Genomic DNA, 27,342 nt, shown 5'->3' on the forward strand with positions numbered 1-27,342 from the left:
TGAGTATCATGAATCCCATTTACCTATTACTAAACTTAATTTTGTTAGGGTCTCTCCTCTTCTCCCAGCCCCTGATCACTTCCCTCCTTAGTTTTTGCATTGCCAGGCATCATAGAGTTTCATTCGAAAGTATTTTAGTAGCAGGCATGGATTATGATTTACTGCGTTCTCACTTGGACAGCTCCATGTATTGTGCTCTTACATGTGTAGTTGTGAGGACTTAAAGCAATGCTATGAAGGACCGCTTGTATTTTCATTTAGTTTTACAGCTTTGGGGCTTTATACTCCCCCTTCAGGCTTTTTGGTCTTGGAGAAGTGGACCCCTATCTGGATCTTGACTTTCTGGTGCACTGGATGAGGATAGGTTTATTGGTTGATCTTGAAGTTTCCATCACGTTTGAAATCTCTGATCTGTGAACCTCATCACGGGACCAAGGGTGGGCATCTTGGCCAGCAGGTCAAGAGATGTCCATGTATTTAATACCCTGAACTCCCAGCTCCATTGACTTTTTTTCAGTGAAATTTCTCTGGTCTGGGGCTCTGTCATTCCCACAATTAATCTTCTAGGCTAAATTTTAACTCCTGCCAGGATACTTGTCTATCTTCCCTGCATTATTTCAGCTTTGTTTCATATGTCTCCCCCCACCCAAAGCCCATTAAAGGTGCTGTATTTCCTTGCTATGGGAATGCAAGCTGGTGTAGCCACTCTGGAAAACAGTGTGGAGGTTCCTCAAAAAACTAAAAATAGAACTACCCTACCACCCAGCAATTGCACTACTAGGTATTTATCCAAGGGATACAGGTGTGCTGTTTCGAAGGGACACATGCACCCCCATGTTTATAGCAGCACTAGCAACAATAGCTAAAATATGGAAAGAACCCAAATGTCCATTGGTGGATGAGTGGATAAAGAAGATGTGGTATATATATATATATACAATGGAGTATTACTTGGCAATCAAAAAGAACAAAATCTTGCCATTTCCAACTACTGGAGGGTATATGGAACTGGAGGGTATTGGAGGGTATTATGCTAAGTGAAATTAGAGAAAGACAAAAATCATATGACTTCACTCATATGAGGACTTTAATATAAAAACAGGGAGGGGGACAAACAGAAGAGACTCATAAATATGGAGAACAAACTGAGGGCTACTTAGAGGGGTTGTGGGAGGGGGGATGGGCTAAATGGGTAAGGGGCACTAAGGAATCTACTCCAGAAATCATTGTTGCACTATATGCTAATTTGGATGTAAATTAAAAAAAATAAAATAATAAATTAAATAAATAATTTGCTCAGCTTTCAAGACCTCTGGTATTCTGCTCGCAGTCTACCATGTCAACTGTATCTTCCACTTTCCCTTACCATGTGCTGTTTTGTTAAGTCCAAATTTTGTAACTATGCTACAAATAATGGCTTCCCATCTTATATATATATATATATATATATATTCCCATCTTATATAGGTATGTGTATATATATATATATACACACATATTCAAATACGTGTACATCAACTTTCAAAATTTTACCCTTAGTAGCATTTAATTATCCACTCAAAACTGAAGGCAACCTACTTTCACACTGTGATTGATGTCTACCAAGAGATACTCACTTTTCCAAAATTAGCTGTAGATAGATCACAACAAACCAGCCAAACAGCAACCAATCTGGCAGTAAATGCAGAGAGGGTACTCTTTCCTATTAGGGTGTTAAAATAGCATTTAGTACTGCATCTATAGTGGACTGATTTTACATTATTACAAAAGCCCAGCTTTTCGTCCTAGTAGTAGAAAAACTAATGGATTTTTTTCTTCTTTCACATTGACAGACAAGCTTACTATCACTGGAGCCCATGGCCAGCTGGGAAAGGACAAAGGGGCTTGAGTTCTTGCTGTGACCCTTTAGTAATTCCAGTAAAGTCTGAGTACCACTATGGGAGCATTAGAACACCTACACTGCAATAAAAGAATCAACTGTGTGATGTGTATGCAAGTAACCAGAACTGACAGGACATGTGACCTAGGACTACTGATCTCCTGCCTGGGCAAAGCAGAGGTGCGTATGGTGACTATAACTGAAGTACAAGAACTGACTTAAACTGGGGGGAATGAAATCTGAACCCCAGGCGTTCCATACCAGTTACCTGGATTGAGTACAGAAATGGACCACGTTCTTCCTGTGTCTTACGTCTTTTCATGTCTTTAAAGGGCTCCTTTGTAAGAGGAGATCAGTATGGGCTATATACTCAGAGACACAACTGGGTTTAAGTTTTGAAGGATGGGTAGGATTTTGATTTTTAAAAGGAAAGCCATGAAAAATGGAGGAAACAACGTAAGGAAACTTGACTGGAGCAGACTATGATGGTTGGTAGGGAAGGTTCGGAAGGGAATGCTGGAATAGATTACTAGAATAGGGTGTGAAAATAAAAGTTAGTGTCCATGTGAGAGCAAGGCTTACACTGACATGCTGAGGTCATCCGGCAGAAGCACCCAGAGGGTGCAAGTTATTGTTGCTCCAGTTAGTAGGTCAGGCCAGTCAACAGTATCTTACAACAAACTCCTCACCCAGGGTGCATATGCTGCTTCTCTTATTTCTTGGATATCTATTGATATCATTTACAGAATTTTGAATTCCCAAACAGGTACAGCACTCTAGCCCTATATTTCTTTCTGTAACATCTCAGTGACTATTACTAACAAAAAAAAACTTTTTTAATCATGACTTACTCCTTAAGAACTAGAAATTTCTGGGCCCCTGGGGGGCTCAGTCATTAGGCATCTGACTTCGCCTCAGGTCATGATCTCATGGTTTGTGAGTTCGAGTCCCACATTGGGTGAGCTGGGGTCCTGCTTCTCTCTCTCTCCCCCACTCCCCCCTGCCCCACCCCTCCTGGGAATTCTGTCTCTAGCTCACTTGTGCCCTCTCTCTCTCAAAAAAGAACTCGAAATTTCTACAACCACTGTTTACTATCAACATACTTGTCCCCTAACCATTATGTGTAACCTCCAAAGTAAAAAGGTTTGGTTTTGATTAACTGCAATTAAGAAAAATCCTAATTCCGTTAACTTTTGGTAATTTAGAGAGGTTGAGTTTCAATTTGTTAATGTGTAAAAAAGGAACAGAGGTCTTCTGGGGTTGGTGTGAAGATCATCCAGTGGAATATATGTAACAGAGCACTTGGTCTCACCCATAATAAAGTTAGTTATGTTATAGTTATTATTTTACAAACAAAAGTCTTTGCTGCTAAATAGATCAGACTTGAGCACTGGTTGCTTAATGACACCTGTTACATAATGTGCTTCTACAAATGAATAAAGAGAACTATGTGTAATACAAAGACCTATTTAACATTTTAATAGGTTTATAAAAAGCTATTTTGCTGAAGATCACTGCCAACTCTATTATCTCTCAGCAGCTTTATCTTTTAGAGAAGAAGATAATTTTTCATCCCAGGGTAGCTTCATTTCCACCTTTAAACTAAGGTGGAAATGCAGCTGACCACAGGATGAGGCTGGCAAGAGCCTACCCTCCCTAAATGATAAAGTGTCAGATCGTTATTAAAAATAGTTGGTCTTGATTCATCTATACTCAGCTACTAAATTTCGGTTACTTAACTACCCAGTGCCTGACCTTCTCCCTCTGATATTTTGGAAAAGTCATATTCTTATTATACATGCCTAGCTTGACAAACAGGAGAACTCTGTGTACTTGAAAGAAAAAAGATATGGCAGGTATTCTGTAGGACTTTGTATTGAAAAATCTATTGTTAAGATGTAGATGATTTTAAAATGTATGAAGTATGACCAATATGGCCAGTTTAAGAAATAATTTAATGTCCTGTAAAGACTTATTTTATGTAGTTAGGTTTTTTAGTTTGGTTTTGGTTATGGAAGCTAAAGATGAAGTTTTCCAGGGTGCCTGGGTCGCTCAGTTAAGCATCTGACTTTAGCTCAGGTCATGATCTGGCAGTTTGTAGGATCGAGCCCTGCGCATTGGGCTCTGTGCTGACAGCTCAGAGCCTGGAGCCTGCTTCAGATTCTGTGTCTCCCTCCCTCTCTGCTCCTCTCCTGCTCGTGCTCTATCAAAAATAAAATAAACATTAAACAAAAAATGGAGCAAAATGAAATTCCAATCCAGAATTTGGTTTTACCCCTGCTAAAGTTACTACTGATGAAAAGTAACTTCACTTTACTGAAATGAATGCATTTCCTTTATAGAAAAGGAAAGAGCAAATGCTTTCAAACACTTATCTAATATCTTCATATTGCTAGCTTAATAGTTCTACCAGTTATTACTCACATTGAGTTTTAAAATGAGTTTATTAAAGAATGTTTTTAGGAAGGCAACAATGTTATTAAAAAAAACGTCTGTTTCTTCATGCTGAAAAGGTAAGAGGCTATAGTTACAAGCTTCTTTCTATTGGAATTCTGATAGTATAGCACAGTGTAGTCATTTCTGCGATGCTAGAATAAATAAAAAAAGTCTCTTCTATGCTTCTCCTCAAAAAAGCGATGAATAGTAACAGAAGATGGCATAAAAAAGCCATTTTTTTTCCCATTCATTCTGTAGTATTGGAGCCAGTATCTAGGAAACAGGAGAAGAAGAATAAATTGAAAGAGCAACTTAATTTTAAATATTGAGAATATCTTTAAAACAGGAAATAACAGTGGCACTGCTGTTGAGGGGTGGGGAGAAAAAGAAGGCAAGATTGGGGGAAGCTGATTAAGGAAATGTCTTGAGAACTTTAACTTGCTTTTTAAGGCACAGGTAAAGAAGATAATTCTTAGCTCTCCCTATTTATGCTAGAGAAAAACCAAATTAATATTACTTGGTTCATTATCTAAGTTATACCAATTTGGTTCATATAGTTGCCATAGGATGATTTTTTTTCTAGGTCCTCTACTGTCCCCAAATTTTAAACCACAAAGAACCGTAACATATAATGAGGAGAAAATTGTATTTTAATTTCTGATGAGAAACCAAAATTCCAGCCACTGTCACTGTTCCTATTTCAGAAAGCTTTTAGGAAAAAAAGGGCTTATCCATTTATCTGGTCATTAAGGAATGACATTTTCTTAATCATTTATATTTTAATTTTGGAAAGAAAAAATTCTAAGATTGTATTCTTTTCTGCTGACAGAACACATGCAACACAACCTAAACTTTTCTGGAGTACTTAACAGTTCTCTGATGATCAGTTAATACACTCCTCAGAAGCTACTGCAGTAGGTAAGGCTGATTTTACTATTCATCCACTGAATTCTGAAAAAAACAGATAATCTTGCATCTAAGCAAGAGTAATACACTCTAAGGACTACCAGACAGGAGCTTCTGTGAGGAAAACACACGTTTACGTGGATTCTTTGATATTAGTAATTTGCTCAGGGGTCTTCACCGCCCCCCCCTCCCCCCAGGGGTCTTCTTTAACTGACTTTTTGATTCTTAGCTATGTTTCTTGCTTGCTTGCTTTTTTTTTTTTTGGTGGTTCCACTGGTGAGGGTTCTTAGCTATGTTTCAAACAACTGAAACAGACAATCTACGAGTCTACATCTGTGCTGTCCAACAGGGTGGCCACCGGGAAGCCATGTGTGGTTATTTAAATTAGTTAACTGATAAACAGTAAATTTCTCAGTTGCCCTAACACATTTCAAATGCTTAATAGCCCTATGTGGCTACTGGAAAAGTACAGATGGAGAACATTTCCATAGGTACGAAAGTTTTACTGAATAGTACTGGTCTACATCATTAACTTATTTTGATAGAGGTGCAGGAGTTATAAATTCATGTCCCAATTCCCCAGTCTAACAAAAACTTAAAAGTCTCAGGGTTATGCTGATGCTATTAGCCTTAATTATAAGGAAAATATGAAAAAAAGTATAATCTGACCTACAAAAATGTCATAATCCAGGAACTATAAAATAACATAGATTTTTTTCTGTCATTAAGCAAGGAAACAGTATTTGATTGGATAATATTAAAAAGCCATCTTTATTCCCACATAACCTTTTGAAAAGCGCAAGTCATTGTAGTGTTGCTACTTTCAGAGACTTGCTGGTATCTGGAAAAGACTTCATTCTTTAAAAAAAGGGCCAAAGGCATTTATGCAGCCATGAAAAATGATGTTTCTGCAAATGTATGTATACATTTATTACTGTAAAAAGGGACACACGAGACTAGAGAGTTATGCAGTAAGATATTAAGTGACGTTCGCTCCAGATGGTGTTACATATTAGGCTTTTCTTCTGTCTTCTCTACATTTTTCAGTAATTAGCTTATTTCTTTTGGAACCCAAAATGTACAAAATAACCTGAGAAATTTAGGGTATTAAATTTCTACATTTTCTTTTGCTTTTCCAAATTCCCTTCTTAGCGAGTAACAGTATTCTCTATTTAATTTCAGGAACAGCTGTTTGAAACACAAATGGTTCAGATCATAAAGTAAAAGTAAGTATATGTTTAAAATATAATTAGCAAAAAGGAAATGATCATGGAAGAGAAAGCAGATACATATAGTTTTTGAAACATTTAAGGACTTGAACAAGGTCCTAGGTCTGCTGTGGAAAATATATCTGCACAGATATAACAGAGAGGGGAATGGATATTTATCATTATAACTGATAAGAGTCTTAGGGCTTTTCAAAATCTTTTACACGATTACTTTTAAATATAAAACGTATAAGCATCCCGCAACACAGAAATCATAGGATAAACTGTCAAAACTAAACACTTCAAATGTGCAACTGAAAAAACTTAATTTGCTTATTTTTACTCACACAGATTGAATTTGTGTGGGTTAGTCTACATGTCCTATGAAATGTTCATCCCTAAAGTCATTAAGAGGACTGGCTGAGACCTGGAATTCAGAATCTAGCTGAGACAGAAGCCAGATCTCTTAGCCATTTCCCCCCTTAATTCCAGATGAAGATGTTCTAAAGACTCACAAAAAACAAGATTTCAAGTAGTTTTGCTTTCACAGTAATGAGGTAAACACTTACTTTTACCATCACAGGCTACAATTTTCACTTTATCCACTTTAATAAGTTCTGTCACCTCTCTGAATTCAACATCATTCAATACGAAAGTCCACACATTATCGCAGAATCTGTACGTATTTAGAGAGCCCTTTAAAACAAAACATTTAGACATATCATGAAGTCATTTTTCCCCCAAGGCAATGTAAGAACTCAGTTACCAAGAATGTAATCTTTAAAACAATATGATGATTTAATACTTACCTTAAGATTTTCCTTAATTTTCATCCTGTCATTTGGGAAAAAACAAACCAAAAACACCACCCTAGATAAATTTGCTAGTAGTTACATGCTGTAGTTAGCAGACTATTTTCAGCTCTCCAAGAGTCTGCCAATTACTTACCTGAACCATGTAAAAAAAGCTGGAAGGAAATTTGAATTTGTACTGCTCTCTTGTGGCAACACGATGAAAGTTCACTTGAATTTTTATGTAAAACACCACTCCTGCAGTAGGAAATCCATACAAACTTTGATTCCACCCCAATTTAACTAATAAGTCTCACTGATAACAGAGTTAACACATTTTGCACATTATATGCATTATATTCTGTATTACAAAAGTAAGCTCCAGCATAGAAAATGTTACTAAGAGAATCATGAGAAATATTGAGAAAATACGTATATGAAAGTGGATCCACACAGTTCAAACCCATGTTTTTCAACCACATTTTATTGTATGTGTTAATTCTCTGAGCTTGTACAAAAGCAGGGACTACCCAGAAACACTAAATTTTAACCCTGTGTCTTGGATGAATTACTGTGCTATATATAGCCAATGGAACTACATTATTGTCCTGTGCAACTGATAAGAAGTATTTTGGTTTTTTTTAGGAGCAGGAATATGTGCTTAAATAAAAAGGAAATTCTCAAAGAATGCGGTAAAAGTGCAAGGAAAGACACAAGCTGAATGCTATCAAAACAGACACATACACATGGAATCTTCACAAATGAAATTTAGCATTTGGTAAGAGATTTATAAACCCCAAACCTTCAATTCAGAAAAACATTCTCTGCAGTGTTACTTGTAATAGTGAAAACTGGATTCTACCTAAATGTTCTATCAAGTGAGAATGATTAGGGAAACTATGATGGTTGTGAATGACTTCATGAAATTTTAAAAAGATCAATAATTATCACTTGTTGGACTACGCTAGGCTCTGAGGATACAAATATGATCCCTGCCATCAATGAGCATACGGTAGCAGGGGAGATCATTAAAACAAGAAAGCATACAGTATAGCAATACTATGAAAGAGAAGTAAGCTAGGGGCACCCAAGGGTATGGAAGACACGGGGCACAGAAGGCTTCCCCTCACAAAGTGAAGTTGAAGTTGAGTCCTGAAAAGCGAGTACAAGTCAAGGAGAGGTGGGACAATAGAAAGTAAAACACATATTTGGAATGGGATAGTTAAATGTGTCGAGCTCCCAAGGTGGAGGACATCCTGGAGAACCTTGGAAAGATTTGCTGCATCCTAAACCTATTATTAGGTCAGTGAAGGATTTTGAGAAGAATAACATGATCAGATTTGCATTTCTGGTGATAACATTAATTGATTGGGGGTGGGGGGGGAGGCGGTTCTGATGGAGGCCGAAGACTTTGATGCCTACAAGAGAGGTGAGAGTGGCTTTACTGTAGCAGCAAGGAAATGGAAGTGGAGAGATACCTGGTAACAATGCGCTATGGTAGGGAGACAAAATCTGTTCATCCCCAAGTTTCTGTCTCCAATAACAGTGCAATCATAGGAAAAGCCAGTTTGATTTGGAACTTGTTGACTTTGAGACCTAAGTCACCATGTGCAGAAAGCTGCTAGAGTGTGGAAGAAAGCCTGGGAGCATGAGCCTATCAACTTTAGAGACACAGGGTTGGATGAGATCATTCAAGGAGAATAGGTGGAGCCCTAGATAACCCTAAGGAATACCAACAATGAAACAAAAAAGGGTCTGAGAGACAGTGGGGTCAGAGAATAGAAGCTGGGATAGTAGGGTTTCAAGGGAAGTATGGGTTTCAACAGAATGTAATGTCACAAATTACGCATTAGGTTTAGCCATAAATAATGTGGTAAGAAAAGTTTTAGTGGAGTGGTGAGATTATGGCATGGAAAACCTTCAGGACATAGTGTTAACTGAAAAAAAAAGATCTCTTCAGTTACATTCTGAGCCTTTGGAAGGCTACACAGCTAAATGCCAATTTTAATGTTCATTTCTAGCACCCCTGAATGCGAACTATCCAGTTGGTGACAGCTATGCCAATAATCTGAACAAGGCATGTTACTAGGATATTTTCAAATACATGTTGAAATTCTGTTAGTTGTAACATAAATGTATATACTTCCCTTATTTTATTGTGAAATTGCTATAAAACTTGCCCGAAAACTATTTTATGTTCAATGCTAACATTTAGAGTAAAACAGACAACTTTTGAGCCAACAAAGGCTTAATAGAATGTAAACACAAGAAGAGATTAATGATAGAATCTTTTTAGAATTGTTTAGTGAGCTAGAATTCCTAATATAAAATACTATATTTAATTTATAGTATCTTCGTCCAAGTCCTAATCTAATTATCTCAAGTATAAGGACTCGAGAATAGAAAATTTTATTTAAAAAAATGTATACAAAGGGGTGCCTGGGTAGCTCAGTCAGTTCGGCTCAGGTCATGATCTCCCAGTTGATGAGTTCAAGCCTCACATCAGGCTCTGTGCTAACGGCTTAGAGCCTGCTTTGAATTCTGTCTCCCTCTGTCTCAAAAACATTACAAACAATGTATTTAAGGAACTTTTCGAATACTAAGATATTTGACTTTGGTCAAGTAACTGATTTAAACCGTAATTAATTTGGCCAAACTATGTCTTCAATGCACCTTTACATATATCTGTATCTGGGCAACATTCTTAAAATATCTTAATACATGTTCTTGGTAGAAACAGACCAGATAGGGAAAAGGAAACTGTCAGTGTTTTTAGAAGGGTGATTTTTCTTGACCATTAAATCTTTTAATGCCTAATTACTACTTCAAGTTTAACATTACTCTCACCTGCTAGCATACTTTTTTTCTAAAGCACACATTGACTTTTTAAAGGACTAGTTCAATATGAATTTTCTCCCTAAAAATTAGTTCAAGGTCCTTGGTGAATATATACATTGACCTTTTTAACATGTAATGGGCCCCCAGGCTAGTAAAAATTATTACAAATAATATAGACTTAAATGTGACCAAGCAAAATAGGTTATTTGCAAACACTCTGAACAAGTTTGCTGTAACGGGAGAGATAGGTAATGAAAGCCCGAGCTATGACAGAGTAGTTATTACTAGCTATTGGAAAACAGGCAAACTTATAAAACGCTATGCAAAAGATGCAAATGTCAAATTGTGTTTAATTTTTTTTTAATGTTGTATTTATTTTAGAGAGAGGGAGACACAGAATCCAAAGCAGGCTCTGAGCTGTCAGCACTGAGCCCGACGTGGGGCTGAGAGCCCATGAACCGTGAGATCGTGACCTGACCTGAAGTTGGACACTTAACCAGACTGAGCCACACAGGTGTCCATGTTTAACTTTACCTAACTAGACCCAAACTGGAAACCTACAATACCACTAGAAGATAAGTAGTCAAATTGTCTATATAGGCAAAAATGTATGTATTAACTTAGAATTAAAGCATCAGGTTCTGAATGACAAACCTGGCAGGTTTGTACATCCGGTTCTACAAAACAGCAAACTAATTTTGCCAGTAAAATTCAAGAACCTACTGACAAAATTTTATAAAGATACATTTTACTCCGGATAACTATTACGCATGTGAAACTGATAAGATTTATTACATAAAATACATGCAGACTTTATCCCTTCATTAAAATTATTCTCTGTATACCCAAGATCCACAATGCCTGGTATGTAATAGACACATATTGAAGAAAGGATTTTAAATACAAAGTTTTTTAATTAAAAAAACCCCAAACTCTATACTTCTCTTAAATCAATTGACCTCTATGTTCTTTTCATATACTGTAATCTTTTAATTTCTACTTTATGGTATCCCTTAACAACATGAGCACAAATATTAAATATAACCAAATTATGACTCTATTAATATCAACGTGGTAAGATTATTTCTATTTACCATGATGCTTGCAATGGGCTTCAGTCTGATTTACCATCCAGTTTAGAAAGATAGCTTTGTTCACTTTGGGCTTACTGTTCAAAGTCTAAATGAGTTAAATGAGATCAAGCTACCAGAACAGATCATTATCTACCACCAGTTCAGGTCTTCATTAGAGTAGGTGGGAGGCAACATGAATGTACTTCCCTGGAATGAGGGAAGGTCAGAGTTTGAAAAACATAAGCAAACCTGAGAGCTCTCATTTACCTTCAATTCTGCAGAGAAGGATTTGGGCATTTGAGACCTCAGTGACTCTGGAGGGAAGGCAACTAAACATACATAGGCTGATTTGTGAAACAATGGAACAAAAATCTTAAAAACAACTCTGTATCTCACGTTAGGTGGATAGAGCTGGTATACGGAATTTAAAAGTAAAGCGTAATTTGGGGCGCCTGGGTGGCTCAGTCGGTTAAGTGTCTGACTTTCTCAGGATTTGTTGAGTTCCAGCCCCACATCAGGCTCAGAGCTGACAGTGTGGTGCCTAGTTGGGATTCTCCCTCTGCCCCTCCCTTGCTGGCACACTCTCTTTCAAAATAAATAAAGTTTAAAAAACAGTTAAAAGTATAGTTATTATAAAACAAGTTCCAAAATTCGATTAAGCCATCTCTTCCTTTTATATTAATAATTATGTACGGATCCTAAAAAGCACTGTTGTAACAACCACTGGTATAAGCTGCAAAATTTTAGGAAAATATCCTTACCCTGAAGTTGACTCTGTTCCTGACCCTCTGGGCCAATGCTGAATTTATAGCCTTATCAAACTGAAGGAGAACTTGGAGAGCAAGTTGGGGGGTGATCTGTTGAGACTGAGAAAAAGTAAAGGTCGTAAATCCTTTTAGGGAAGGACATTAAAGACAACATACATATGAGTTATCATCTAAAATTTAACCAAGGTTAACCAGAGCCTCTTAAACTAGAATCTCTTACTCTCTTGTGCCATAAATGACAATTAGGAAGTAAAGCCTCACTGTATTTTCCTGCACTGTCCTGACTCAAACAGAATTGTGAAAAGAAAACATGCAGTGATGTTACACTGCCAGGACAAAACTCTATCACTCCTTTATAGTGTCTGGAAAGAGGCATTCAGTAAATTGAAGGAACCAAGTTTCTTTTAAATAAAAACCACAGGACTCAATATACTAAAAAAACCCTCATCTCATTAAAGCTCATAAAATGTATGAAAGCAAATGGAAATAATATTAAAACGTTCTTAGAGAAGTTTAATTTAAAGGTTAATTCTCCTAAAATTGAAATATAAATTCAAATTTAAATCTCAAAAGACTATGAAATTTTCCAAAATTATCTTAAAGCTACACAGACTATGCCTTTCTTATAAGAGAAAACCAATACTCTCAATTTTTATGTTTAACAATAATCTTTGAAAAATTAGGCATGTTCAACCATGTCATCAGAATGGTATAATGTACAAGAACTTGCAGTTATTCATCTGAATACTGACTTGCTGGGTCAGAGAGTCTAAGATCTCTAATGTCCTATCTCTGCCTGAGACAAAGGATATAACAAAAACTATTATAGATCCATCTAAATAAAAACTGATGTTTAGTCTCCCACCTGTATGAGCTCATCCAGGCTCTCCTGGAGACTGTTTCCCAAAGTGGTATTTCTGTATAACTGATATGCCATGGCTTAGGAGGAAGAAACTGTTTTTCTTATTCAGGCTTGCATTGATGTCCTAAAAATTTAATATGAAAGTATTAAACATTATAAACCATGTATGTAATATAGTCTACTTCATATACTAATATATGCTATCCGAACCCTTAATAATTGCAAATTGCCTTATAACTAAGAATTACAAAGAACAGTTAAAAATGACTTCTTCTTTTCTGTTATTTTGACATAGGCATTTATTCTCCTTTACACAAAGTACAGGTATACTCATTTACAGATATAGGTATATTTTTGCTATTTCTTTTAAAAGTCTGCCTTTTAACTTAATCTAGAATGAATTTATCACGTATTACCATTCCTTTCTCCTTACTGTCAAGTCACTAATCCAGACAGTCTTCAGCTTCCACGTACATGCCTTTGCTTCATTTCCTTTTTTCCTTAACATTTGATATTTACAGAGTGCCTATCAAGAAGATTGCACTATCATAAGCAGCAGGGACAGGAAGATAAGTAAGGATATACTCCTGATTCTAAAAAACGTATACTCTAGACAGGGTAACAGAAATACAAAAATAGGATTTAACTCAATAGAGAAGAGTAACTATGATAGATCTATAGAGTATATGATGCAGGCTACCTGTGGACTGAGTAGGCTGGTTACCAAAATCTTCCTGATTCTTCAAGCTAGACTTCAGCCAAGCAAAAGAAGAAGAATAGAACGAGTAAAGCCAAAGGAGTATGAAATGATACAGTTTAAGGAGGATGAATAGGCAGTGGTAGGAAACGGAGCTGAGAAAGAGGACACGATGGATTTGTTCCACCAGGAGAAACACCAGGGTTTTACAGGGAAGATGACGGGAACCACTGAAGCATTCCAGGAAAGGTCAAACGGGCAGCAATCTGAAGAACATACTTGAAGGAAATGAGGGCTCAAATAGGGTGGCAGTAGTACAGTTTCAACACATTTTGAGCTGCTGCTACATGTCATACACAAGACCACTGACCTCATGGCACTTTCAGCTTTAGAGATGGACAGGAGACTTTATCAAGTAAAGCTCGGCAAAAATAATGGTTAGTTATCAATCTTCACGTTATACGCCCATGGAATTTGATACAGGAGATCACGTCTACCTTCTTGAAACCTTTTCTTTGGCTTCTGGGATGCCACACTCCATTCTCTCCTCCCAACTCACTGGATATTACTATTGTTTTCTTTGCCTGGTTCCTCCTCAGCAACCTGACCTCTACTGGAGGGCCTTAAGGCTTCTTAGGTCTTCTCTATGTTTTACTCCCTTAGTTAGCTCATTCAGACTTATGGCTTTTACTACTATCTGCTGATGACTTCCAAAAGTATATCCCCCGTCCTTGTCCCCTTGTTGCCATATATAAAATTGCCTCAACACTCCCTGAAAGTATCAGAAGGGTAGCTCAAATGAAATGTGACAAAAACCAAATTCCTGACACTGTCCCTCCCAAACCTTTTCTGCCCTCAGCTTGCTCACTCTAGTAAATAGTAAATCTAGTCTCGTGTAAATAGGACACCCCCAAAATTTTACATTCAACCTTAGCTTCTCTCTCACTCTGCATCCAACCTGTCAGCCAATCCTTTGAGCTCTTCCTTCTAAGTATAGCCAGGAGCTGACCACTTTTGCCATCTCCAGTGCTACCATTAAGTCCTCATCATCTGCCACCAAGATTACTTGATAGCCCTGTAAGAGCTCTCCCTGTTTCTACAATTGCCTATAACACCCCTGCCCCTAGAGCAGCCACACTGAGCCTTTTAAAACATAAATGAAGCCACATCACTCATTTATTGCAAACGTTCAACAGCAGCATCCTACCTCAGAATAAAGTCCTCCTAATGGTTTGCAAGGCCGACATCCTCTGGGTCCCTTACTACCTCACTGAACTTACCTTCTTCCACTTACTCCTTCATTCACTCTGATGCAGCCATACTGGTACCTTGCTGCTCTTCAATATGGCAAGATATTCTTGCTTTGGGGCTTCTGCACTGTCATTTTTGCTTCAAGTGTTCTTCCCAACTACCTCCATGGTTCACTCCCTGATTTAATTCACATCTCTGCTCAAATGTCACTTCATTAGAAAGGACTTCTGTGACCAACCTATAAACAAAGAACTACCTCCCTTCCCCCTTACACTGTTTTAACTTTCATTCATACCATTAACTGTAGCTGACACACATATGCTTACTGTCTCCATCCACTAAAATAGATGTTCCATAAGAGTGGGTTTTGTTCACAGTTAAAAAATTTACCATCTAGAACAATGACTAGTATGTATTCAATAAGTATTAGTGAACAAATAACTTGGTGGTTATGTCAAAATGCTAATATCAAATATTAAAAATTTCTGATAGTGTGATACAAAGTTTTCTTCGTTACTTAGGAAAATGAAACAATGAAACTTCCAGACTCGCAAGATGGTACCAAACCACCTACCAACATCTACATGCACATATTTTGCCTCCCTGCCTGTCACTGTGCCAAACCATCCATGCTGTTATTCAAATACAATCTTTCAACCTGTGCATCAAGCCTATCCCTCTAGTACACTCAAGAATATTATTCCAACAACTGAATTAGTCCTTCTCCCCCTTACCTTCAAATTTCCCATCTCTAAGGATCATTGCCATCAGCAAATAAATAAGGTGGCTACTTCTCTTATCTTCAGGAAGAAAAAAAAAAAAAGTCCTGGGGCGCCTGGCTGGCTCAGTTGGTACAGCATGTGACTCTTGATTTTGGCTCAGGTCATGATCCCTGGGTCCTGGGATCAAGCCCTTGATCAAGCCCTCGGCTGGGCTCTGAGCTGAACATGGAGCTTGCTTGAGATTCTCTCTCTCCCTCTGCCCCTCTCCCAGGCTCATGCGTGCTCTCGCTCTCGAAAATAAAATAAAAAGTCTCAACTCCCTTTCCTCATAGCTGCACTCTGTTTCTCTGTTCCTCTGTAAGGAACACTCCCAAGAGTTACCCGCACTCACCATCTCTCATTTCTCCTTTCCCATTTTCTCTTACACTCACTCCTCACAGGCTTTGCTTCCAGCACTCAAATGAAACAGATGGTGAACCAACGGCATTGGTGAAGCTAATCCAGATTTCTTAGTCCTCTTCAGACTTAATCATTTGACACAGCTGATGACTCTCCCTTTTGATATAGGACCTTGGCTTAGCTTCTGGGACCTCACACGTTTTTTCTTTTTTTTTTTTATGTTTATTTATTTTTGAGAGACAGTGAGCAAGTGTGAGAGGTGGAGGGGACAGAGAGAGGAGATACAGAATCCAAAGCAGGCTTCAGGGTCTGAGCTGTCAGCAGAGGGTCTGACAAAGGGCTCAAACTCACAGACCGTGAGATCATGACCTGAGCCGAAGTCAGATGCTTAACCGACTGAGCCACCAAGTGCCCCTGGGTTGTTCTCTTCAACTCCCTGGTTTATCCTTCCCTATATCATTTGTTAGTTTACCCTGTTCTTTCTGATTTCTGTAAGTCACAAATCACTGTCTGTGGTCTTTTGATGTCTACACTCATTCCTCAGGATAATCCTTGCTGATGATTCCTAAATTCATATGCTAGCATATACCTTGCCCTTGAAGGCACTACTGGATCCAACTGCCTACTCAACATTTTACTTTTTGTTTTTCCCTTTTCAGTTGATGTAACTCCATACTTCTATGGGTTTACACAAAAACCTTTGAAGTTATCCTCCACTCCCCTCATCTCACCTCCACATCTAATCCCTAGCAAATCCTGTAAACTCTATCTTCAAAGTGCATTCAGAATCCATCCATTTCTCACCATTTCCAATGTTACTCCACCATGTGTTATCACCCTGGTCTGTGCTGTGATCATCTGCCACTGGATTACTGAACTAGCTTCCTAACTGGTTTCCCTGCTTCCACACTGCCCCTACACTTTAATCCCAATTTGGCAGCCAGGTGATCTGTTAAAACTTAGGTTAGAACATACCTCTTTTCTGTTCCAAACCTTCCATTTCACTCAGTCCTTACAAGAATTTGGTTGCCTATGATCTCTCCAACCAGACCTACCATCTCTCCCTTGCTCTCACCCAGTATGTCTACAGACACAATGCCTTCCATGTTATTCTTAGAACATGACAGGGAAGTACCTGCCTATGTAAGCCTTTGAAAAGGCTGTTCTTTCTACCTGGAATACTCTCCCCCCAGATACCTACTTGATTCTCTCAATTCCTTCAAGTACACCTTGTACTTAATGAGCCTTAAACGGATGGTCATACTTAAAGTACCAACTTGTACCTCCACTTTGGACCTTCCCAATCCCCCTTTTCCTGCTATGTGTTTTTGATGGCACTACCACCTTCTAACATGTTATGTAATTATGTTTATTTTTTTCATCTTCCAATAGGGGCTTTTATCTGTTTTGTTCACGGAAGTAAACCAATTGTCTAGAACAAACAGCAACTAACTCATAATGGAAGCCAAATAAGTATCTGCTTAGTAAATTAAGGCAAAAAATCTACGTGGGTGGATGGGGGAGGGGTTAAAAAGGGCAACAAGAGGTCCCAATAGAGAGAGAAACTTGACAAAGTAGGAGTACCAACTCTTAGGTCATGCCCACTTGACAACATTCTAAGAGTTATCCAGAAAATGAGAGGCCTGAGAAAACTGAAACTTAAAAGCTTAAGTTACGGGAAACTGAAACCTAACCAAGCCTAACCAGCTTGTTCCGCTTCTGTACAATTGCTTGGCGCACCCGTGTATTCCTGATCAATCATTGTTGGTTGGCACATCCGTGTATTCCTGATCAATCATTGTGATACCCGTACCCCCGGTTGTGGTCTGACCTAAAGGCAGGAACCAATCGAATACTGCTAAGTGTCCAACTTTAAACACCAACCAATCGCAGCTCTGTAACTGTGGAAAATTCCTGATTTCCCCATGACTTGTTTGTACCTGTCTATAAAAGGGGTGTAAAAACCTCTCTCGGGGCCTCTTAGCGTCACCGGCAACGAGTGCACAGAGGTCCAGGTTCGAACCTGCAATAAATGACCCTTGCTGCTTAGCTTTGACTCTGGACTCTGGTGGTTCGTTTTTGGGGGTCTCTTAGACTCTGGGCGTTTCAAAAATAATTATAACAATGAACTATCAGGGAAATAAAAAAAAAAAAACAACTCATTGGCTCTACAGGCTGATAGAATGGAGCCAGCTTGGGATTCTCTAATCTCTCTGCCCACTGCTCCTGCTCCCAGCACGCTCTGTCTCTCAAAATTAACAAACTTTAAAAAAGAAAAAAAAAAAAACAACCCACAATCTCATTTACAATTGCATCAAAAAGAATAAAATAAAAATAAATTTAAACAAGGTGAAAGTCCTCTACACTGAAAATGTAAGATACTGGTGAACGAAATTAAAGACAACAAAAATAAATGGGAAGATATTCCATGCTCTTGGACTGGAAGAGTATTGTTAAAATCTCCATACAATCTATGTAAAGCAATTTACAAGTTCAATGCAATCCATATCAAAATTCCAATGGCATTTTTCACAGAACTACAGCAAAGCCTAAAATTTATACAGAACAACAAAAACCCACGTAGCCAAAGCAATCTGGACAAAGAAGAACAAAGCTGGAGGCAACATGCTTCCCGAGCTCAAACTACATTGCGAAGTTATAGTAATTAAAACGTTATGGTTTGGCATAAAAACAGACATATCAATCAATGGAACAAAACAGACAGCCCAGAAATAAAAACCACATTTATATGGCTAATTAACCTATCACAAAGGAGGCAAGAATATACTATGGGAAAAAGACAGCCTCTTCAATAAATGGTACTGGGGAAAACTGGGCCACTTTCTGACACCAAACACAAACACCATACACAAAATAAACAGAAAATGGATTAAAGACCTAAATGGGAGACCTGCAACCATGAAACTCCTAGAAGAAAACATAGGCAGTAATCTTTTGGACACTGCCCTTAGCAACTTATTTATGCATACGTCTCCTCAGGCATGGGAAACAAAAGCAAAAATTAAGCTATTGGGACTACACCAAAATAAATAGCTTTTGCACAGCAAAGGAAACCATCAATCAAACAAAAGGCAATCTTGTGAGTGGGATAGAATATCTGCAAATGACGTATTTGATAAGTGGTTGATATCCGAGGTATATAAAAAACTTCTACAACCCAACACGAAAAAAACAAATAATCTCGTTAAAAAATAGGGAGAAGCCCTGATTGGACATCTTTCCAAAGAAGACGTACAAGTGGCCAAGAGACACCTGAAAAGATTCTCAACATCATTAATCATCAGGGAAATGTAAATGAAAACCACGATATCACCTCATATCTATCAGAATGGCTAGTACCAAAAACACACAATATGTCAAGTGTTGGTGAGGATGTGGAGAAAAGGGAACCCTCCTATACTGTTGGAGGGAAAGTAAATTGGTGAAGCCAGTGTGGAAAACAGTGCCTCAAAACAAAACAAAGCCATATAATCCAGTAATTACACTAGTGTGTATTTACCTAAAGAAAATAAACACTAATCTGAAAAAAATATATGCACCCCTATGTCTACTGCAGCATTATTTACAATAGCCAAGATACTGAAGCAACCCATGTGTCCATCAGTAGAGAAATGGAAAAGGAAAATGTGGTATGCCTGTGTATATATCTACATCTATATCTATATCCACACACACACACACACACACACACACACACACACACACACACACACACACACATATATTAACAGACTATTACTCAGCCATAAAAAAGAATGAGATTGTGCGTTTTGAGACAACATGGATAGACCTAGAGGGTATTATGCTAAGTGAAATAAGTCAGACTAAGAAAGGCAAATACCATGATTCTACGCATCAGTGGAACCAAAACAAACAAAACCCACAACCAAACAAATGAATAAACAAACAAAAACCAGAATCAGACTGATAAATACAGAGAACTATTGCCAGAGGGAAGAGGGGTGAGGGGTTGGATAAAATAGGTGAAGGGGAGACGGAGATACAGTCCTCCAGTTATGGAGTAAGTCAAATAAAAGGCGTAACATAAGGAATACAGTCAACACATTTTAATAGCAATGTAATAGGACAGATGGTAGCTACACTTGTGGTGAACATAGCATCATGTATAAACATGTCAACCCACTAAATTGTACACCTGAAAGTAATGTAACATTGTGTGCTAACTATACTAAAAGAAAAAAAAAAGTGTATATATGCAAAGAAATACTATGCAGTCATAAAAAAGAGTATCTTGCCATTTGTGGCAACATGAATGAACCTAGAGGGTATTATGCTAAATGAAATAAGTCAGAGAAAGACAAGTACCATATGATTTCCCATATAGGTGGATTCTAAAAAAAAAACAAAAACAAAACAGACCACTTTTAAATACAGAGAACTGATGGTTGTCCGAAGGGAGGCAGGTGGGAGGAATGGGCAAAATAAAAGAGATTAAACAGTAGAAACTTCTGGTTATAAAAGAAGTCACAGGGATGAAAAGTACATAGGGAATACAATTAATAATATTGTAATAACACTGTATGGTGACAGATACCATGGTGAACACTGAGTAATGTATAAAACTGTCAAAGCAATATGTTGTATGCCTGAAACTAACACAGACATAAGTTATTATATATAAGCCTTTTGGTAATCACAGAGCAAATCTCTACAGCAAACACACAAAAGATAAACGGAAAGAATATCAGAATACCACTAAAGAAAGTCATCAAACCACAAAGGAAGAGAGAAAGAAGGAAGAGAACTACAAAAACAGCCAGTAAACAATTAACAAAATGGCAGTAAGTACATAGCTATCAATAATTACTATAACTGTAAATGCACTACATTCTCCAATCAAAAGACAGAGTGGCTGAATGTATGTGTGTGTGTGTGTATATATTATATATATACATATATATATACATATATATAAACAAAAGACCCATCTATATGCTACCTGCACAAGATGCCTACATTTTAGAACATGTAAAATGGAAAGTGAAGAGACGGAAAAAGATATTCCATGCAAATGGAAACCAAAAGAAAGGTGATGTAGCTATACTTCTATCAGAAAAATAAACTTTAGGGGCACCTGGCTGGCTCAGTCGGTTGAGCACTGACACTTGATTTCAGGTCAGGTCATGATCTCGGGGTTCATGGGATTGAGACCCACACTGGGCTCTGCACTTACTGCACAGAACCTGCTTGGGATCGTCTCTCTCCCTCTCTCTCTGCTCCTCCCCTGCTTGCACACACACTCTCTCAAAATAAATAAACGTTTAAAAAAATGAGAGAAAAGAAACTTTAAAACACAAAGACTGCAATAAGTGATAAGATGAGTGTCACATAATGATACAGGGGTCAGTCCAACAACAGAATAGAACATTTGGAAATACTTGTGTAGCCAACATAGAAGTATCTAAACATATTAAGCAAGGAGTAACAGACCTACAGGGAGAAAGACAGCAATACAATAATAGGAGATTTCAATATTTTTAGTCAAACAGAAAATTAATAAGGAAATGCTGGTCTTAGAACATGTTAGGCCAGACTTAAATTATACATACAGAACATTCCTTCCAAAAGCAATATATATTTTTCTGAAGTGCACATGGAACATTCTCCAAGACAGATGATATGTCAGGCCACAAAACAAGCCAATAAATTTAGGTGGAATGAAATCATATCAAACATGTTTTATGATTATAATGATATGAAACCAGAAATTATACAAAGAAACCTAGAAAATTCACAATGTGTGATTATACAATATGTTACTGAATAACCAATAGATCAAAGGAGAGATCAAAAAAGAAATAAAAAAATGTCCTGAGACAAAGAAAATGGACATACAACATACCAAAATTTGTTGGATACATCAAAAGCAGTTGTAAGAAAGAAGTTCATAGTGATAAAGGCTTACCTGGAGAAGTCTCACAAACAACCTAACTTTACACCTCAAGGAACTAAAACACACACACACACACACACACACACACACACACACACACAGCAGAAGGAAGAAAATAAAGATAGAAATGATATAGAGATTTAAAAGCCTTAGAGAGTATCAATGAAAAAAAGAGCTGGCTCTTTGAAAAGATAAACAAAACTGACAAGCCTTTAGTTAAATTCATAAATACACCTAGAAAAAACAATTCAAATAAAATCAGACACGGAAGAGATGTTACAAATGACACCACAGAAATAGAAAGGATCTTAAGAGACTGCTATGAACAATTATATGCCAAGAAATTGGACAACCTAGAAGAAATTAATTCCTAAAAACACAGAACCAAATGATGATGAAATAGAAAACATGAACACACCAATCAATGATAAGGAAATTTACTCAGTAATCAAAAACTTCTCAACAAACAGAAGCCCAGGATCAGACGCCTTCACTGATAAACTCTACCTAACATTCAAAACAGAATTAATACCAATCCTCAAATTCTTTCAATAGAGAAGATGAACAAACTCTTCCAAACTCATTTAAGAGTCCAGTATTACTCTGAAACCAAAACCAGACAAGGATCCTACAAGAAACAAAACAACCCCCCCCCCCAAAAAAAAACAAAAACCTGCAGGCCAATATCCCTGATAAACATAGATGCAAAAATCCTCAATAAATATTAGCAAACTGAATTCAACAATACATTAAAAGGATCATACACCATGATCAAGGGGGATTTATTCGAGGGATGTAAGCATGGCCCAAGAACCTCAAATCTGCCAATGTAATACACCATAATAACCAAGTGAACGATAAAAATCTTATGATCATTTCAATACATGCATAAAAAGTGTATGACAAAATTCAACATCCATTTATGATAACTTTCAACAAAGCAGATTTAGAGGAAACATACCTCAACATAATAAAGGCCGTATAGCACAAGCCCATAGTTAAAACCACACTCAACAATGATAAACAGAAAGCCTGGGTGGCTCAGTACGTTAAGCATTCGACTTCAGCTCAGGTCATGATCTCAGGGTTCATGAGTTCCAGTCCCGTGTCTGGAGCCTGCTTAGGATTCTGTATCTCTATCTCTCTCTGCCCCTCCCTGACTTGTGCTCTGTCTCTATTTCAATAAACGAATAAACATTAAAAAAGAATTAAAAAAAAAAAAAAGAATTTTTTTTTAAAAAAGAAAGTCTTTTCCTCTAAGATCACGAAGAAGACACGACTCTTGTCCTATTATATGTGACAAAGTACTACAAGTCCTTCCAGAGCAATTAGGCAAGATATAGAAACAAAAAGCATCCAAATTGAGAAGGAGAAAGTAAAACTGTCACTATTTGTAGACAACATGTTATATACAGAAAACACTAAAGACTCCATCAAAAACTGTCAGAATAAATTAACAAACTGAGTAAAGTCACAGGATACAAAATCAATACACAAAAATCTACTGAGTTTCTATACACTAATAACTATCAGAGAAATAAAACAATCATATTTGCAATTGCATCAAAAGGAACAAAATACCTAGGAACAAATTTAACTAAGAGGGTAAAAGACCTATATGTTGAAAACTACAAGACATTATTCAGTTTATTCAGTGAGATAAATTGAAAAAAGGCACAAATAGAGGGAAAGACATTCCATGCTCATGGAGTAGAAGAAGCAATATTATTAATATGTCCTTCCTTAGTACCCAAAGTAATTTACAGATTCAGTGCAATCCTTATCAAAATTCCAATGGCATTTTTCAAAGACACACAACAATCCTAAAATTTGTATGGAACCCCCAAACCGCCAAAGCAATCTTGAGAGTGAAGACCAAAGCTGGAGGAATCACACTCCCAGATTTTACACAATATTACAAAGCCACGGTAATCACATATATCAACAGAACATAACAGCCGAGAAATGAACTCAGGCATACATATTCAATGAATTTATAGTAAAGAAGCCAAGAATAATGGGGAAAGGGAAGTATCTTCAAAAAATGATGTTGAGAAGACTGCACAAACACATGTAAAAGAATGAAAATGGACCACTAATTTACACACTATACCCACAATAATCAACTCAAAGCAGATGAAAGACTTGAATGTAAGACCCGAAACTGTAAAACTCCTAGAAGAAAACACAGGCTACAGTTAAGTTCCTTGACACTGGTGCTATGATATTTTAAACTGGACACCAGAAGCAAAATCACAAAAAGCAAAAATATATAAGTAGGATTACATCATACTAAAAAGTTTCTGTACAGCAAAGGAAAGTGTCAACAAAATAAACAGGCAACCTACTGAGTGGGAGAAAATATCTGCAAATCATCTATCTGATAAGAAATTAATATCCAAATTATATAAAGAATTCATACAACGAACAGCAAAATAACAACCCAATTTAAAAACTGGCAGAAGATCTGAAAAGACATTTTTCTTTTTTTTAAATGTTTTTAATGTTTATTTATTTTGTGCAAGCAGGGGAGGGGCAGAAAGAGAGGGAGAAAGATTCACAAGCAAGCTCCACACTGTCAGCACAGAGCCCAACCTGGGGCTCCATCTTACAAACTGTGAGATCATGACCTGAGCTGAAATCAAGAGTCAGACGCCTAACCGACTGACTCACTCAGGCGTCCCATGAACAGACATTTTTCTAAATTAGACATACAAATAAATGGCCAACAGACACACAAAAAGAAGCTCAACATCACTAATCATCAGGGAAATGCAAATTAAAACCACAATGAGATATGACCTCATGCCTGTTAGAACGGCCACTATCAGGAAGACAAGAAATAACAAGTATTGGTGACGATGGAGAAAAGGGAACTCTCTTGCACTATTGGGGGGAATGTAAATTGGTGCAGCCACTATGGAAAACAGTATGGAAGTTCTTCAGAAAGTTACAAATATTAACTATCATAGGATACAGCAATTCCACTTCTGGGTATTTATCCCCCCCAAATGAAAACACTATCTTGAAAAGATATATGCACTCCATGTTCACTGCAACATTATTTACAATAGCCAAGCGATCAGAGCAACCTAGGTGTCCATCAATGGATGAATGGATAAAGGCATCATGGTGAATATATTATAACGGAATATTATTCAGCCATAAAAAGAATGAAATCTTGCCAATTACAGCAGGGATAGACCTCAAGGGCATTACCATTTTATTTATTTTGAGAGCTAGAGAGAGCGAGGGAGGGTCAGAGGAGCGGGGGTAGAGACTCTGTGCTGTCAGTGCACAGCCTGACACGCGGCTCAGTCCCACGAACCATGAGATCATGACCTGAGCCGAAATCAAGTCAGATGCTCAACTGACTGAGCCACCCAGGCGCCCCATCATGGGCATTATCATTAAGTGAAGTGAGACAGACAAGGCAAACACCGTATGATATCGGATACAGGTGGAATCTAAAACCAAAAAAGGAAAAAACCCAAGCGCCTAGTTTCAGAGAACAGATTGGTAGTTGAGGGGGTGGGATATGGTAGAGAGGGAGTCAATGGAAAACAGACACTGAAAGTTTGAATCAATCAAAAGATTGACTTTTACATGTTTATATATATGCTAAATACATACATAAGAGTTACATTTTAAAGTCAGAGGACAAGTGAACTGGAATGTTGAGCACAATGCATACACCCAAAAAAGTAAAGAGGTTTGAAGGGATAATATATAAATATATACATAAAAAACAGAAACAAAAAGCAACGTACTGAATAGGAGAAACAATTTGCAAATCATAAAAAAGAATTCATACAACAGCAAACAAACAACCTGATTAATAAATGGGCAAAATATCTGAACATTTTTCTAAAGAACCCCTACAGATGATCAACAAACACATGAACAGATGCTCAATACCACTAATCATCAGGCTAATGCAAATCAAAACCACCATGAAATATCACCTTACACACGTGATAATGGCAATTCTCAAGGAGACAAGAAATAAGTGTTGGCGAGAAAGTAGAGAAAACGGGACCCTTGTGCACTGTTGGCAGGAATGCAAACTGCTGCAGCCACTATGGAAAACAGCATGGAAGTTCTGCAAAAGATTAAAAATAGAACTACCAAATGATCCAGAAATTCCGCTTCTAGTATCTGTCTGAAGGAAAGGAAAACACTAATTAACCTGAAACTAATGTTATGTGGCAATTATACCTCAATAGATACTAATTTAAAAAAATAGCTTTAAGTTATTTAAACATTTGTTAGTTACTTTAATTATTTTAGATTCTTAAAAATCCCTTGTGAAATGTTCAAATCTGTTAGATCTGGTATCCCTCACATCCATTTCGTGCTCCTTCACTTCGCAATTTAGAAAATTAATTAGAAGGGCTCCACATTCGGAACTAACTCAGTAGTCCTCGTCCTTCCTGATCAAATCATCCAGTTTAAATTCGTTACCCTGTGGGAGCCCGCTTGAACTTTAAGGCAGATTTCAAATAAGCGAAGCAGCCCAGGAATGAGACACTTACGGAATGCGCTCCTCTGATATTCGGCAAAAACAAAACGAAACAACACAACAACTCGGGATGCGTAAAGACATTCACCTGGCTAACAATAAGGTGCTGGGCTGAAGACCTCCCCCAGGACCGTTCAGCTGGCGCCCTGTGGACCACAAACCTCCCGCCGCAGGGCGCAACCTCCTCCCGCCGACTCCCGCACTTTTCGTTCGCGGGTACCGGTCGCCTGGCCATCCTGGCAGCGAAGTCAGTAACGGGCCCACCCCGGGCCCCTGCCCTCCGCGCCGCCCTCGAAGACCCAGCCGACCGCAACCCCACCTCTGGGGTACGGCAAGGAGTGCGGGTGCGGCTCACCCAGTACCTGTGGGGAAGGCGCTTCCCGCCGCGGAGCGGACAGAAGCGGAGCAGCCAGCAGCCCAGCAGGAAGCACCTACTACCCGACCACCTCTTCGGCCGTCGCAGAAGCCGCAGAGCTGAGCCGACGACCCGGAAGTGCTCGCCGAACCTGGAAGTGACAGCACGCGGGTGGGCCGGGAGGCCCCGCCCAGCCCCTCCTCCCACACGCCACTCAAGCCTTGCCACCGTAGGGTGTGGTGCGGAGGGAGGAAGGGCGTGGGGCCCGCAGCTTTCAAGCCCTACCCGTGGACGAGCTTCCTTTTTGAGTAATTCACCAGGTTTACCAAATCGTTCATAATAAGCTTATCCACTGTTAGATACACAATTAGGAATGTTAGGGCAGTCACATTTTATGCCTGAAGTGTGTTCAGGGTAATACTGTTGAAGATCCTGTAATACTAAATTGAAGACCAATTCTGGAAAGATTAGAGCAGGTATCACTTTATGATTCAAAATACGGCTGCAATTCAGTTAGCCCAACAAGCTCTTGTTGAGTTCTGAAGAATTTTAATGTGGGAGAACTTGTATTTAAAATTTGTACCTAATGCAAGACAAATACTGCAATATATATTGAGTTTACATAAACCCAAATGGCATATCCTAAGTGGACTAAAGGCAGCATGATGTGTACAGCTGTTTGCCATTAAGTAGGTGAACAG

General features: G+C 38.1%; 1 protein-coding gene across 3 annotated transcripts in view; it reads right to left on the reverse strand.

Moving 5' to 3' along the window:
• GTF2A2 (general transcription factor IIA subunit 2) overlaps positions 1-26,806 on the reverse strand; it is a 38,877-nt gene extending 12,071 nt beyond the window's left edge. Inside the window, exons 1-6 of one of the 3 annotated variants that reach the window (XM_086710826.1) lie at positions 26,649-26,801; positions 25,730-25,866; positions 12,764-12,884; positions 11,893-11,997; positions 6,999-7,125; positions 4,305-4,588 (exon numbers count right to left, since the gene is read on the reverse strand). In XM_086710826.1, coding sequence (XP_086566952.1) covers positions 4,563-4,588; positions 6,999-7,125; positions 11,893-11,997; positions 12,764-12,835 — 330 coding nt within the window. In that variant the 5' untranslated portion in view covers positions 12,836-12,884; positions 25,730-25,866; positions 26,649-26,801 and the 3' untranslated portion in view covers positions 4,305-4,562. Of the gene's footprint in view, positions 1-4,304; positions 4,589-6,998; positions 7,126-11,892; positions 11,998-12,763; positions 12,885-25,729; positions 25,867-26,648 lie in introns of those variants that run through there. The other 2 variants (XM_025919871.2, XR_015252679.1) reach the window with 2 other exon arrangements.
• Between the last annotated feature and the right edge of the window lie 536 nt (positions 26,807-27,342).

Source organism: Puma concolor, chromosome B3 (assembly GCF_028749965.1).
Source record: "Puma concolor isolate L17-30 chromosome B3, mPumCon1.1.hap2, whole genome shotgun sequence".
Classification (NCBI taxonomy): domain Eukaryota; kingdom Metazoa; phylum Chordata; class Mammalia; order Carnivora; family Felidae; genus Puma; species Puma concolor.